The sequence below is a fragment of the Lichenostomus cassidix genome, chromosome 19 (assembly GCF_008360975.1).
Source record: "Lichenostomus cassidix isolate B80296 chromosome 19, HeHo_3.0, whole genome shotgun sequence".
Lineage (NCBI taxonomy): Eukaryota > Metazoa > Chordata > Aves > Passeriformes > Meliphagidae > Lichenostomus > Lichenostomus cassidix.
The window spans coordinates 9044667-9059942 of record NC_139499.1 but is presented as its reverse complement, the minus strand read 5'-3'; the positions used below and the strand labels follow the sequence as shown (position 1 = coordinate 9059942).

At 39.6% G+C, this 15276-nt stretch overlaps 1 protein-coding gene across 6 annotated transcripts in view; it reads right to left on the bottom strand.

Annotated features, from left to right (window-relative positions):
- USP32 (ubiquitin specific peptidase 32) overlaps positions 1-15276 on the bottom strand; it is a 62385-nt gene that overhangs the window by 11493 nt on the left and 35616 nt on the right. For 3 of the 6 annotated variants that reach the window (XR_014855761.1, XM_085078513.1, XM_085078514.1), the window contains exons 9-22: positions 14805-14867; positions 13169-13252; positions 10810-10871; positions 10597-10699; positions 9089-9281; positions 7773-7948; positions 6916-7056; positions 5078-5237; positions 2812-2966; positions 2498-2579; positions 1930-2004; positions 1283-1421; positions 932-1037; positions 356-529 (exon numbers count right to left, since the gene is read on the bottom strand). Coding sequence is in view for 3 of the 6 variants with exons in the window: in XM_085078513.1 (XP_084934639.1) it covers positions 356-529; positions 932-1037; positions 1283-1421; positions 1930-2004; positions 2498-2579; positions 2812-2966; positions 5078-5237; positions 6916-7056; positions 7773-7948; positions 9089-9281; positions 10597-10699; positions 10810-10871; positions 13169-13252; positions 14805-14867 (1713 nt within the window). In the remaining 3 variants the exon portion in view is untranslated. The remainder of the gene's footprint in view (positions 1-355; positions 530-931; positions 1038-1282; positions 1422-1929; positions 2005-2497; positions 2580-2811; positions 2967-5077; positions 5238-6915; positions 7057-7772; positions 7949-9088; positions 9282-10596; positions 10700-10809; positions 10872-13168; positions 13253-14804; positions 14868-15276) is intronic. The other 3 variants (XR_014855762.1, XM_085078515.1, XR_014855763.1) reach the window with 2 other exon arrangements.

The window sequence follows — 15276 nt, the reverse complement described above, 5'->3', positions numbered from 1 at the left end:
AAGAAAAGTTCTCAATTAACACAATAATCAAGGTTATTTTGGACACCATTTAAAATAATTCTGAGGGGACCAACAGGTATCTTGAAATGTTTTGGTACTCCAGAATTTTGAGGAGTTGCTCAAAATTGCTGTGAAGTATCACCTTTATATTTTTGTTACAATAATTAAAATTAATTTTCAGCTCAAAGGTGAAATTGCCTCTGTAAATCACAGCTCTGACAAGAGCCAAAAGGTGGTACAGTCCCAAAACAGCTTTGCAACAGGAAGCCTCATCAATAATTTCTCAGTTTAGTGCTATAAGGGAAAAAAAAACCACACAAAAAAAATCCCAAAACCCAAAGATTTCAAGCCCCACCTCTGCTGCTACTTCCCAGTCTGGTCGACCATCACTGTCCTTCAGTTCAACATATGGCTTATCATGAACTCTGTTCAAATCCTCATGCAGTCCATCCAGAAGGAAAGCCAGAAGCTCCTGGGAGTCTTGCTGTTGAAAGCCATTAAATCTTGGAGCATATTTTGCTATTGTCCACTATAAAAAAAAAAAGCCAGAAAGTTATTTAATACCAGGTAACAAATGTAAAAATAAATCAAAATATTGTAGATGAGACATGTGCTGTCAATGAACACAAATTCAACTGCCAAGAGCTGAAGAGAAACCCTTTTGATTTCAGAACAAAAGGTCATTTACAGGTAAATGCATCATCTTTTGGCCCTAAAAAGGGCTATGAAAACCACATCTAATAGCACAACCTGAGTCATTCCAGGTGACTCCTTTGGCTTTACAACCACAGATCCCACCAGGACTGATAAACACTGGACCTTCCCTTTTTCTAGGGGAGACTCTGAGTCTCCAAACTGCTACAATACAGGAAACACCAGGAAAGAAAGCACTGAATTCCTGCTCTTCCAAGAAATCCTTGGAATAACTCACCCTCAGCTTTAGGGGGGCTATGTTCTTCTGGGTGCCACTCCACAGCTCCTGCACCAAATCCCCATAGCACTTGGCCATGTGTCCTTTCATTCCTATGGGATTTGTCCTAGGAATTACAAAGGAATTAATAACATATTAAAATCTAAACACAGCTCAAGCCTGGAGATGAAGCAGGAAGCAGAAAGGCTTTTTTGCTCCCAGAAACAAGAGGTATTTCCATGCCTATAATGCAGTATCTGCTACAGAGCTGGCAACACTGAATTTAAATTACTCCTTTCCACTGAATTCCAGCTTTCAGAAGGATAAATGTTCCAGCAGGCAAAAAGGCACAGTTGTGGCAGCAGGAATTACCTGTTGAGCTCATAGAGGTGCCTTCCTGAGATGAAGTAGCGAGTCAGGGGTTGGGTGTTGCTGACACATTGGATGCTGGAGTTCATGAAGCACGTGTTGCCCAGGTTGCTCAGTCCTGTTGCACCTTTCTCAGTAGGAACTGAGAAAAAAAACAGTGTTAGAGAAGTTGTGCAGTGAGGAAATGCAGAATGTTGGATCAGGGCCTTCTCATAGTAACTGATTTAATTTAACCTGCTACAAATTACTACATTTAAAATATCTGCTCCATGGAAATGGAGGGGTTTTGCTGAGCTGATGCACCACAGCAGTACAATCCATGCTAAATGTTTACAGCTAATTAAGCCACTGAAAATTCTGGATTCATTTGTTCAAATCTTAACTATTCCTTGCCTGGAAAATATCCAAGGTAATAAACACAAAACCCAAAGTCTGCTGTGTACCATTTACTAAATGGGTCTGAACATCTCCAAATTTATCTCTACATGCCACATTTCCAGCATTTCAAAGTTAATATAAAGACCAAGCAAAGCAGCATAAAAGACCTCACACAATGTGAAGGGGACTTATGTTAAAAAGAATTGTTTCAACGTAATACACTCTTGGATTTTTCTCCTCATCATAATTCAGGGACTCTGGGAAAGACTCACCTTTGTGTCTGTCTATTTTACTGCTGTTTGCTATAAAAGACATCTCTTCTGGCCAGCTCATGTCTTTGTTTCGAACTAGAAAGGGACATGAAAAGAGTTTTTTTAAAATTGTTACTTACTCCAGAGAGCTTACACAGCTGAAGAGGTTTAATTAAAATTCTCTACTATTTGGGATTAGAAATTTGCTTAGTTTTAGTTATTATTTTTGCTAGTTTTCATTTCAATGTTTCTAATCATTATTGGAACTCATTCTAACACTGGCATCCCTCCAACCACACCAGAAACATCTTTAGAAAGCAGCCTTGGGATTGCTTTGCTGTTGAATAGCAAATTTTTCAGTGCTTATTCTAATGTTTAATAAGGATCTGCCAGGTCTGACAAAATCAGTCCATGAGCCACCACTAATATTTTTGGTTGTTGCAAATCAACAAAAGATCTAAATGTATTGCAAAATAGGGATAAAACACATGCAAACTTTCCTGAATTAGTTTTGCCACCATCTCCCCATAGGTTCCCTCTGTAAACCTCTATTTTTAGTGTATAAACCAATCATTGCCAATTTTTATACCTTCTATTACTAAATGCTGCTCATCTTGGATTTTAAGATATTCCAGTCTGTGATCTTCATCATCCAGCAAAGTGAGATAGTTCTGCAGGAGGAAAAAAATACATCAGAGAATTAGAGTTCTAAATGTACAACAATCTGAGGATCCTTTAACCTCAAAGCAAGGAAATTAAAGCACAAAAAAACCAAATAGGAAGAGTCTTTAACTGTAAAGGACATTTATGGCCACTCTAATCTTTCTGTGCATGTATTGAATAGTTTCTGGAAAGGAATAAAACATTAAAAATGAAGGGAGGAGGGCAGAGGAGCAGCATTACCTCACTGTTGTAGAGCCAGAGGCGCATGTCCTCCTCCTTGATGCGCAACCTCTGCGACAGATACTCGTGGATCTCTTTGATGGTTTGCATCCGACTGAAGCAGCCTGTGTAAGCCAACACCCTCTTCAGAGGGGCATTTGGGGAAGGGACATTGCCTGGAGTCACAGGGAGAGAAGGGGAAGTGGTAATGGATTTAGCCAGAGATCAGATCAATAATTTATACACTGAATATATTCCTTGTGAGAAGTAGGAGATACTTGTAGTGGTTGTGTTTGGGAGTTAGGTGGAAAGCCAGGTGTTACTGACCCTTTGGGACAACAAATTTGCTATCAAAAAGCAGATGAATTACCTCCCTTCTTAGCAAAACCTATTTGAAAATTGCTCCCCTGAGATTCTCATAGGAAATAAAAAAATGCAATAAACTTTTAAACGTTTTCGCAATTCTTTTTGTCTCTTAAAGACACAGTATGAGGAACAAAGGGAGTTTTCAAAATAAAGGACCCCAAAATTTCATGTGGATTTTCTTTTTCAGAGAATGTTGTAAGAAAAAGGTCCAAAAAGTCAGTTGGCTATTTTTGGGAGTAGCATGACTTTATCTGTGCACATGAAATCACCCTGGCAGCTCACAAGAAATAACTGTATTTCTTAATAACTAAATTCCTCCAAACATTCTGTGAAGACACCTGGGATTTCCACCAGAATTTCTCAACAACCCCATGTTTGCAACACAAATTAATTAATTAATTGGTCAAGATTGTTGCTCTTTCTAATGTGAGCTCATCTTTAAACAAAACATCTGCTCTAGAGATGAGAAAAATTTTAGATAAGGAGGGTTTTTTTGAGCTTTTTTAGTTTAAACTTCAGAAGTTCCTCACTCCTTACAGACATGAAAAGCTTTTATTATCCAGCCAAACCCAAACTGGGCAACTGCAATACTTAAGTAACCTGAAAAGTGACACAATTCTATTTTCACTGTTAAAAGATTACAATAAAATAAACAAACAATAACATATGAAAAGTGCAGTATGATATTATCACATGCAGTTTGACAAGAGAGTAAACAATACCTTATAAATCAGCAAAGCATCAGTCTGGCTTCAGTGTACCAAGCAAAGTACTCAGGTTTTTTTTTAAAAGAAAACAAACCAACATTTTTTGAGATTAGGGATCAGAGGATTAGTTGTAAGATTACAGCAAGAAAGCACATCTGAGAACTCCACAAGATTAATGACTGATTGGACAATCAAATTAATGCAGTGCAAAGTAATTCCAAATCAAGATCAAATTTGGCACATGAGAAGATTCTCTTCATTGGAATTTGGGCATTTTAGGATGTCCACACAAAGCAGTTTCCATTGATTAGGCCAGGCAGGAAAGCTGAATTTGGGCAGAGGCAGTTTCTGCAGCAGAGCTCGATGGCACAGGCAGCTGCTGACTACACAGAGGGTTTAGATCCTACCAAAGCAGTGAGAAATGGAGCATCTGCATGAGGGTTTTAACCACATGGTGACATTAGCAAGGCTGAAGGGTTGAATTTTCAGCAGTCAGGTGAGCCCATTTTTGGACACATTACTGTGGATGCAAATGTGAACAGCAGGGATTTCTTCCAGCCCCTTGTGAAAGGCAAACTGGGAACTGCAGACAAATCCTGCAACACTTCCCAGCTGAAATGTGAAGCCACCACCAAAAGATTCCTCTTGTACAATCTTTTGGTGAGCATTACCACCACAATTACGACAAATAGATTTTTGCTGCGTTTACACTTTGTATTTAATTGTCTTTTTGAACTACATCAAATAATAGTCTTGATATTCCGTTCATTTCATCACACTCTAAAGAGCATTAAATAATTTTGGGCATCAAAGCCCAGCTGCCCAAGCAACTCAGAAGCAGTTGGCTGAGCATTAATTGAATTTATTGTGCCACTGCACTATCAGAGAGCCACAGAGTCACCCATTCCATGGCTACAGGAATCATTCCCAGTGGGAATGCCCAGCTCTGCTCTTCTGATCAGCTGAGCTTCTGCAGTGCTCATTCCTCACTCCCAACTCACCCATGACTTTACAGTAATGAGAATTACTGGGAATCAACTGATTTCCCTGCTGCCTCTCCCCAGGAGGAGAAGGCAGGGGGAAAAACCCCTGGATGTTTCCCCAGTGCTGCCTGTGCCTCGGGGCTGATTGAGCACAGCGCAGGAAGCTCCCCCAGCCTGGGCTGCCCTAGAAACTGCACAGGGATGGTGATTCTTGCTGCATTCTTAAGTTACCTCTGGGCAAATGCTGAGGGAACATTCTGAGGCTCATCATACCCATATTGACCCAGACGTTGGACTGCTGGGTGCGTGTGGCTGGCTGCTGCCGCAGGAACAGCAGGTATCTTGGGAAGAGCTCCAGCTCCGGCACGTTCGTCTTGCTGTTCTTGATCACCTGAAAAACACATCAGCAACGCTTGACAGACTCACCTTGTAAGAGTGGAGGGAATGGAATAAATTATTTTAATGACTAAATTGTTAAAAAATGAGGAAGTGGTTAAAAAATCAAACTTTTTTACAAGGAGACTAGAAATTCGAACTTCTCGTGGCGTCTTAGGCAAATATGCACAGGAATGAGGATTTCCTGATTTCTAAGCATTTTTTGAAGCTTATTAGCTGCAGGTTGTCAAAAGCAAACACCTTATTTAGTGCAGCATCACCCTCTGCACCACATCACAACAAGAACATTTTTATAATTCCTGGAATATATGTGAATCCACAATGAACCTCATTAATCCCACTCACTGTATCCTTCCACATTGAAGTTCACAGCTCTTGAAAAAACTGACAAATGCAGAATAAGACATTTGGTTTGAACTTTGTGAGCCACAGGATTGATTTAAAACCTTCATATTGTACAAACAGGCTGCAACTTACTTTTGTTGCATTTTGCTGCATTGACAGAAAAAAGGCTGAAATTACCCCAAAACATGTTTTGCAGCTTTTCAGCCACCATTTCTCTAAAGATTTTCCCACCTAGATCTGCCCAAATATACAAACAGATATGGAAGGAATGTTCACTCTTTTTGTGACCATCTGAGGCAGAAGAAAACAGCTCAAGCTGTGAGAGGCAACATAACACATTGAATTGCCACAGCATTAAACTTCTGCTACAACAAAAACAATACTGATGACATTTTCTGAGAAAAAAAAAAGCACATTACTTTGTGTATAAAGTGATGTGGCCTTTTGTGGATCATGCAAGGTGTTTGTTTCCATGGAGAATGTGTGGGAGGAGGTAAGAAGCCAGTGATTTTTCCCTGTAAAATAATTGCCTGCACTAGAGCCAACACACCAAATTGTCAAAATTCATGGAGATAATCCTCTCCCATCTGTGACACAGTGTTTGTGACACCAACCACCAAATATCTATTGCCACCATCACAAAAAACCCCTCTTATCATTTTTTCAAGTGCATGTTCTACGAGGGACTGCCTGACACAGAACAAACCAACCTGTCTGTGGAATAAATACACTGCAGAGAAACTGAGGGAAAAGTTCCCAATGTTTTCAGTGACCACAGTCGTGCAGCTGCAGCTCCCAAGAGCTCCTGAACAGCCATTCTGACAGAGAACAGGCTTTGCTTCTTTTCTTCACTGGACTCACCTATTGCCATCTGCTTTTGAGCTCTTCCCCAAATTTTGCACATTAATCTGACACTGAATCTGAAGCAGCAATTGTTACCTTCTCCTCACTTCACGACATTGTCAGAGAGAACAAACAGGTTTCCAGAGCTGCCGGTGTCTCAATTTTAATTTTATAGGTTTTTGACTTTCTCTCAGCTGTCAAAGAGGAGAGTTTTGATGCCAAGCCTTTCCAACTGACCTCAAGTTTACTTTTGTGTGCTTTAGCAAACAGCAGCAGCTGAGCAGCACTGCTCAAGATCCCCTGGGATTGTGCTGCAAACCTCCTGCTAAATATCCACAGCTTTCCATCCAGGGCTAGTCTGGAGGCTGCTTTTTCCCAGCTTGCTCTTCAAACTGGGATGAAGTGGGAGGTTTTTAATTTTAAGAGGTTACCTTGTGCCACTGGGTAAATTTGGTTGTTAAAAAGTGTCTAAAATGGCAACTTACCGGCCTGGGCAAGGACAGGTTTGCTCCATACCAGTGGTAAAGTGCTCTCCAAACTGGTTCTGGCACCATGACATAGTCCTTTCCTTCCACCAGCTGGGGAGATCTCTTTAACCTTCCACCCTCCATGGTTAATGATGCAGCCTTTAAAAAAAAAAAGGGGTTTTGTCACATCTCAAGTGGAAAAAATTAGCACATGGCCACAATGATTTTAGTTCATGAACACAGAACACTCTTGAATTATTAAAAGACTTCTAAGTAACAATTAGCAGCTGCTTTTCACACTGAAAGATGGTAGTTAAATGTACCAATAATTAACATTCAAGTTTCATTATTTGCTATTTCTCTAAAAGCTTGTCCAGTATAAAATTCATGTGTTTTGCTCTTGTGTCATCTCCTCCAGCAATTTTGGATTGAAAAATCCCATCTCTGCTCAACACCGATGCTGCTGCTCTGTGTTTCATGTTTTATTTGCACTGATCCTGCACAAACTGTCAGGTTTATTTTACTGTGTTGTTATGCAACAGCAGCAAATTCATATTTCGATGGAAGCACTCAAGTGTTTGATTATCCAAGTATTTTACATTTAATGCTGCAAGCTGTGTTTTCATAAACACCTTTCTCACTGCTCAGTTCTGCGTAAGAACATCTTGAATGTTTCTTTTCTCACAAAAGACAAGAATAGCTTTACAAGTAGAACACAATTTTTTCCTAAAAATTTCCTAAGAGTAGGAAAGCTAAATTTTGTTATATGACAGAGCGGTGTTAATTCAGAATTAAGCTGGAAAAGACCAACATAAAAAGCTGTGATAAGAGAGAGTTCAAATACCCTTGTTTTTTTTTTCCATTGGTGCATTTACCTTGACTGGCTCCTGTGTCACCAGGGGTTGGTTATCAATAGCTCCTGGTTTCTGGGGGTTCAGCTGCAGCAGGGAATTCCCGTTGGATGCCAGGAAGCACTGGTTGTTGTTGTCTGAAGAGTTGTGCTGCCTGGCAAAGCTCACCTCAGAGCCTGGGGTGCCAGGGTACACAGTGTCTGAGCACAGTGCAGGGGAAAAAAACCAGAAATAATCCAGTTGAGGAGCCCAGAAAACCACAAAGGAATGAGTTACACTTTTGTATCTTTGTTTTAAAATCGGTTGCTCAAGTTTGCTGTGCTTCATCCTGCAGTGAAACATGCAACTCTTCCAACTCCAGTGATAAAGAAATCATCTCTCAGAAAGGGATTTATGATTTTAGATTGTATTTTATATATTTGATATCATGATTATACAAACACAGCTCTGAAACAGCCTAACCAGCTTTGCATGAGCAAATGTGGTGAGCATTTATTTGTAGTCTGGATGTTTGAATATCAAACTCCTCAAAAACTCATATACAGAGCTGAAGATATATCCAGTAATGCCTTACTTTATTTTCCTTGAAAAGGCAAATGTTTTTATTCTTATAGAAGCTGCTTTGGTCATGCAGAACTAAATGGAAATTTCAATTCAAATAAAAATAAAAAGGAAGAACCTTTAAGCTAAAACTTGTCTCTCTTCCTGTCTTTTGTTTCCCCCAAACCCTATCACCCCCAAAAATCACAGTAATTTATCTAATTTAAATTGAAGTTATGATTTTAAAATATCAGATACAATCTTCATCTGCCTTACAAGAAAATATCTCCAATTCTCCCAAGAACTCATTGAAAATCAGGACTAAAATCTCTTCTTTCACAAAGATGGCTCTTAGAATCTGCATAACCTCATTCAAATTTAAATCACATGCCCTGTAAAACTACAGCTATGCTTTTCCTCATGGTTTTTTGCTGCTTTTTTCTCTCTTTTTACTATCATTGCATGGCAGAGTATAGGATCAATCAGGTATGAGTTTATAATGACTTAATGTGAAAGTGGGGCGCAAATGGAGTGAAAATCCACTCAGAAAATAAATGATAGGAAAAAAAAATACCATGAAAATAAATCTGGAAATCCCAGCACAACTGAAAAACTGCTGTTTAACAAGACTGGCTTGTGTTTATCCACCACACACTAAAAAATCCTAAAAAAATCCTGACAATCCTACAAATCCTGCAATCCAAACTGTGCTATCTTTTTCCCTGGAGAGGTCCATGCAGTGTGCAGTTTTCCCAAAAAGCTGTTCTACATTTAAACCTCCAAGGAAATAAGGTGCTTACTGCTGCTGGTGGACTCTGAGGCTTCTGAGGCAGTGGAAATATTATCTGAAAACTTTTCTTCTGGAGCACTGAAGTCATTAAGACCTCCCATTTTGTCTTCTCCCTGTTCTGGGGTTTTGGCTGCAGCAGCTACGAGGGAATTCTTACCTCCACTCAAGACAGATGAAGGTTCTATCACAACAGGGTTTGCATCCTGCAGTTGGGAAGAAATGGAGAAGTTAATTATCAGCCAAGATCAAAGGCCTGGAAGTCAAAGCAGACACTTCAGATTCACAGCTCTGTGACCACTTTTGCACATTGCAAGGTTTACTGAAGAAAAAAAATCCTTTCTACGTGAACCAATTAAAAAATCAGCAGGAATAAATGCCCAAAATTGTTAAAATAACCAAATAAACCATTCTGCACTGGATCAGAATTTCACAGCTCTTTTCCCTACCTAGATACATAAAAATACACCTGGTTTTAAACAGCCATAATTGCAGCCTATAAATATTTGAAGATTTGTCCCTGTTGAATTTCGTGTGGTTAAATGAGAACAGCGAGCACAACAACAAAATCCACATTTTTTTCCTCAAACCTGCAGCATTTTCACAGAAATTCTGGTTTTTTTTTTTCCTTTGCTTGAGAGGTGCAGTGAGTAATGGCCTTGTGCCATTATGCAAAGGATTAGGGATGAAATCCTGTGCACATCTGAGCTCTTACACCAGGCTGAGGATCAAATTACCTGGCATTTCAGGCATTTCAACCAGCATTTGTCCAATTCATTGTGCACAAAGAATAATGGTCATTACTTGGTTAGTTAATGCACACATTGCAGTACTGAGTACTTTCAGCTACTTGTTTTTATAAAAACAAATCAAATACTTATATGATTACTTATGAGGATATAAAACTCTTCTGAGAGGTTTATTTCACTTGTTTAGCTCGCAAATAATACTCATCTCCAATTAAATTTTATTAGATTTATTAAGCATTCTGTATTTTGTCAAATTCCTAGTGGTGCTTTAGCTTAAATATTTTAGTTCAAGGGTATTAAAGAGCACCCTGTAGCTATGAGTTTTAGTAGGACTCCTTTGATCATCACTGGGTACCAGACTATTTTGTCATTGCCTCTAAAGCAAATTATACCAATTTCCTCCTCTATTCCGAAAATTCTGAGTGTATTTGTGGCCCAAGCCAAGTCAAACCCAAAGTGGGAAGCTTTAATATCACATGTATCAGAAAACTTGAAGGAAGTGCTGCTGTGAGAGCAGGTTTTTTATTCAAAAAATATTTTGAGATGCAGGAATGATGAAAGAGATGAGAGTTTAATGAAATTACACTGGAAAGCTCCCCACATAACAATGATTCAGCAGAACAATTCTTTTTTACCAAGAGACAGGAGATGCTCAATTCTGAGCATTATTGGTTCATCAGGCATTTGCTCCACATGTGTTTTTTCCATCAACACATTCAGACATACAAGAAATCACTCATTCAGTATAGATTATTATTATTATTTTACTTACATATTTGACATATTCTTTCCACTGGTGCCACCAGGGCATAGCAATGAGAAACCAGTTGTGCCCTGGCTGGAGGCCATACCTGCTTTCTCTTTCTAACCAGCCTCTGCACAGAGAGAACATCAATTATCAGCTGCAACAGCGAATTTCCACTCCTCTTGAAAATACCAAAAGGTGAGGCTGAAAGCTGTTTAAGCTCCTGAGCAAAGCACACACCTAATAATCTGTCCTTCCTCCTCGGGGGTGGCAGGTCGCAGTCCCAAAACTATGTGACACACCTGGAAAAAGAAATTCATTCTTATTAAAAGGCAAAAAAAACCCCCAAAACCTAACTCGAATTAGATTTTTCATCATTTAATAATGGAGCAAGATCACCTAAAATTGAATAAATCACTAACAAAAAAGTCTTTTGAGCTGTGAGATTCACAACCACTGTTAAGATAAAGGCACCAAGAATGTCAAATGCCCCAAGACAAATATTCAGGTGAACAGAAACACAGTTTGCCTTATTTTTCAGGCTGTGGAAGATCACAGGGCTGACATGGATCAAGTTGGGATGTCTGTGTGTGCTGGAGAGAGGGAAGGAGGAGCTGGAGAGTGAAAGTGGTTGGATGAGGATGAATTGAAAGTTAAAAATAATTTAAAGGAACAAGTGAGTTCTAGATGGGACTGAAAGGGAAACAAGCACTGGAGAGGCTGAGAAGTTCAAAGCAGAGCAACCAACCCAAACCACATCCAAAAACACTCTGCAAACTGCAGGACATTCTCTGCATGTCTGCTGCTGGTTTTCTTTCTATTTCTTTATTTCATTTTGAACTGAACCCAGAAGGAAAAGGCCTCATCTCCTGGAGAGCTGCCTGGCCTGGGTGGGGTTTCACTCCCAGTCCAGAGTCAGATGGGATATAAAACTCCTATTTGACTGGTTCCTCCCCAGTAAAGCTGGCCAGGGAGTGAGGAGGGGAGGGAAGAACTGCACAGGAACCTTCCAGGGGCAGCTCTCAGCTCTCCCAGATGGTTTTGCTGCTCACACCATGATTTACAGTCCTTTCCTTATGTCTCTTTTGAGGCTATCAATTTGTATCTCAGCTGGAGATTTCTAATCGCTGCTAAGATGTCTTATTTAAATTGATATTGCAGTGAGAGAGACCATTTCACATTCTGAATGAAACAAAGGCCATTAGCCAGGGGGAAGCACCAGATTTTCCAGCACACACAACACAGCTGGCTCTGGTGTTTCTTTTTAAATTTGTGCAGTATTGAGCTAAAATGAGATTCCTCAGATGGAGTAACCCTTCTGCAAACAAACCCATTTGTTGACAAGCTTTCCACTCGGAATATTTGGCTTTTCTGTCTGTAGATGAGGCACTTGACACCTCAAATAAATGCCCAGAGAAATCAATGGCAGGCTCTGCCCTGTGCCTCATATGATAAAGTTACCAAAAAAAAAATTAAAATTAAAATCTAAAATGAAAATACAGCAGCTCTGCCAGGAGGAAAAAAAAATATTGTAAATGAGACTTCCAATGAGCAATGTGCAACACTGGTGATGTGTAATCAGCATTAAGACAGATTTATTACATCTTCATTCATTCTTTGTCAAGATTGCAGAGATATTTGTTAGTTCATCAATATTTAGTTATGAGGGGATATCTGATGCTAGACAGGCCAAAAATAGAGACAGCCCTTCTTGAGAAGGCTGCAATGTAAGCAAAACCTGCTGTAATTAGAGATAAAATGAATTTGAAGAACTTTCTGGTGTTATTCTTTCCAGCTGTGGTGTAGCTGGTGGCCTCAGGATTCTCTCACTCAGTCACCCTGAGGCTCTTGGGAAAGCATCATTCAAAATGCAATTTATAAAGCAGTCACAGACCAATTAGGATTATTATTATTATTATAATTTAAACTCCAAGTATCAACCACTACAAAAAACAGGTAAGGAACAAACGGCATGCAAATACTCTTGGAGGGTTATTTTCTGCACAAAGTGAGCCAGAGCTAAAATATGGCTTTCAAGGATTTAGAAAAATCCAATTCAAGCTCAATTAAAACCCAATTCAGCACATACTTAATCCTCAGCTTCTGCCAGTGAGCAGTGATAGGATAGCCCAGCTTTCAAGGACTGCTTCATTAAGGAAGCAATGAGAGGTACCTTGGAGAGCCTTAACAGAAAATGTAAAGGGAAAATGGTTGTAAAATGTAAAGGGGAAAGAATTGGAGATTTTTCTCATTCCCTGGGTTACTTTCTTGGCGAAGATTTGCCACAAAACCCATTTAAAACACAGCCTCTGTCAAATGGAAAACATAACTGCTGATCCACTCCAAATTTCTGCTCATTTTCAGAACAGTGCACCAGGTTTTCTTGAACAAATGAGGCTTTAGGCATCTCCATGCACTGCAAGGAACAATAATCAAAGAGAGAATCATTCTGTCAAGGCAGCCCAGAGCTGCAAAGCCACATCCCCTCCTGCAGCAGCCACAGTGTGCACACAGATGCTGATGCTGCACTTCGTGGCCATGCAAAAAGCTCAGCAGTTAATTACTGCAAATGACAACTTTAGATTTCCTCTCAACATACCTGAAAAAGCAGATTTAAAAATTCATTGGCAAGAGCACTCTTCACACTCCATATCTGGTAGTCTTCCAGAGTGAGGTGTCCGAGCTGGAGGGGAGGAGAGGGAAAGGAAGAATCATCAAAATGTGAACCTGGTTCTGGTAAAATGTTCATTATGTGTCTCATACAAGGCATGACAAAACCAGGGGTTTTATAAAAATTGACATCTACTGCTTTTTAAATAAAATTTGATCCAATGAAAGAAAAAAAAAAATCCAGTTTTACCATAGCACAGGCAACCTAGAGAACCAAAAAGCTTTGAGGGTAGAGAGGGTGAACTAAGCTCAGTGTGGAACTTCTGCCCCTACTCTCCATCACTCACACCCAGTGCTCATCACTGCATCCATTCCCAACCCTTCATCTTCCTCTGAGGGAGGAGAAAAGCCAGTTTGGATCATCCAGCCCTTGTGATCTCCCCTAACACCACAAATCCCATTAATTCCCCATCACCTGCCAAGTCCCAGTGCTGGAACACCAACCATGTCAGAGGGACCTTCGATTCACTGAAGGGATCAATCTGATTTTTTTATCTGGCAATATAACTCAGAGCCAATTTTACAGCACTGGCAGTTAGTCTGCCTCTCCTTACAGACCATTTTCTCCAGAGATCACCCAGGTCAAAGCTAACACACAAAAAGAGGTTAAATAATTTATGTAATTACTGCACCATCAGCTCTTTCCAGCACTACACTGATGATGCAACTAAAAAAATATTCTGAAGACTGAAGTCTTCTTTTTTTAACTCTTTGTGGAATCAGGACTGTTGTACACTTGCTTATAAATTACCCTTTTTTTAAAGAAGCCACATAATAAAACCCTCAAAGGATGAAACACAGAGAAGCCACATTTTCCACTGCTTTGGCAATTAAAGAACTACAATAAAGTATTTGCCCACCACTTTGTTGGAGTAGAAGCAGGCAAGACAACTAATCAAACGAGTAATTAAGCATTTCTAGACATTCTTTATAGTATTTCATAAATTATTTATCATTTCCAGACACTCTTCCCAATTAGTGAAACAAAGGATGAAATAATGGAAGTAATCCCACGATGTTGTTTGTGGATATCTCCAAATCTATCTCCAAAGAGCAAGGATATAATTACAGATTTGCACCCAGTTAAATCTAAAACGTAATATATAAACTACCAGAACTTTTTGTTGTGTCATGACAGATGCCTCCACAGGAGGATAATGTGTCTTGACACAGCATAAAATATAAGATAAACTTGTGCACTTCTTCTTCATAAGATCAATTTTCTCAGGAAACAAAGAAGAGTTTCTCCAGAGCAGAAGTCAAGCATCAGATTTAAAACTGGTGTTAGTTATGCACAGCAAAGCCTTGCAAACAGTGTAGGCATCCAATTAATTTCATTTTGTTATGCATTTTGGGTTTAGCTTCATGTATTAAAATGGCTTATAAAATTCAAACATGTTATTTCTTTCACAGAACAACGTGCTAAATTTTAATGGAAAACTGACATTTCTTGAAGAAGATACTTTATTGACATATCTCTGCTCTGAAGAAAGCACAAGGCTTTACTTCCTTATAAATAAACTGAAGATTCTGGGAAAGAAAAGGAAAGAACAGCAAATTCCTACCTTTGTGTTATCATGCATATGCAAAATATCTTCTACAATTTCAGACAAACCCATGTCCAGCTCCTTCAACAAAAGGATTAGAAAACAGAGTTAGAATGTGTTCAGAATAAAAATACAGCTGTAAGAGATGCTGGAAACTCTCAGCAATTCAAACCAAGAGCTCCCAGACAGATGTGCTTTTGTACCTGAGATTTTTTTTAATGGAAGAACACACATTTGAGACAAACCTTGTGCTTGGGCAGCTCAGGAACACACATTTGAGACAAACCTTGTGCTTGGGCAGCTCAGGAACACACATTTCAGACAAACCCTGGTGCTCTGGGCAGCTCAGAACACACATCACACCAAACCCTGGTGCTCTGGGCAGCTCAGAACACACATCACACCAAACCCTGGTGCTCTGGGCAGCTCAGAACACACATCACACCAAAGCCTGGTGCTCTGGGCAGCTCAGAACACACATCACACCAAA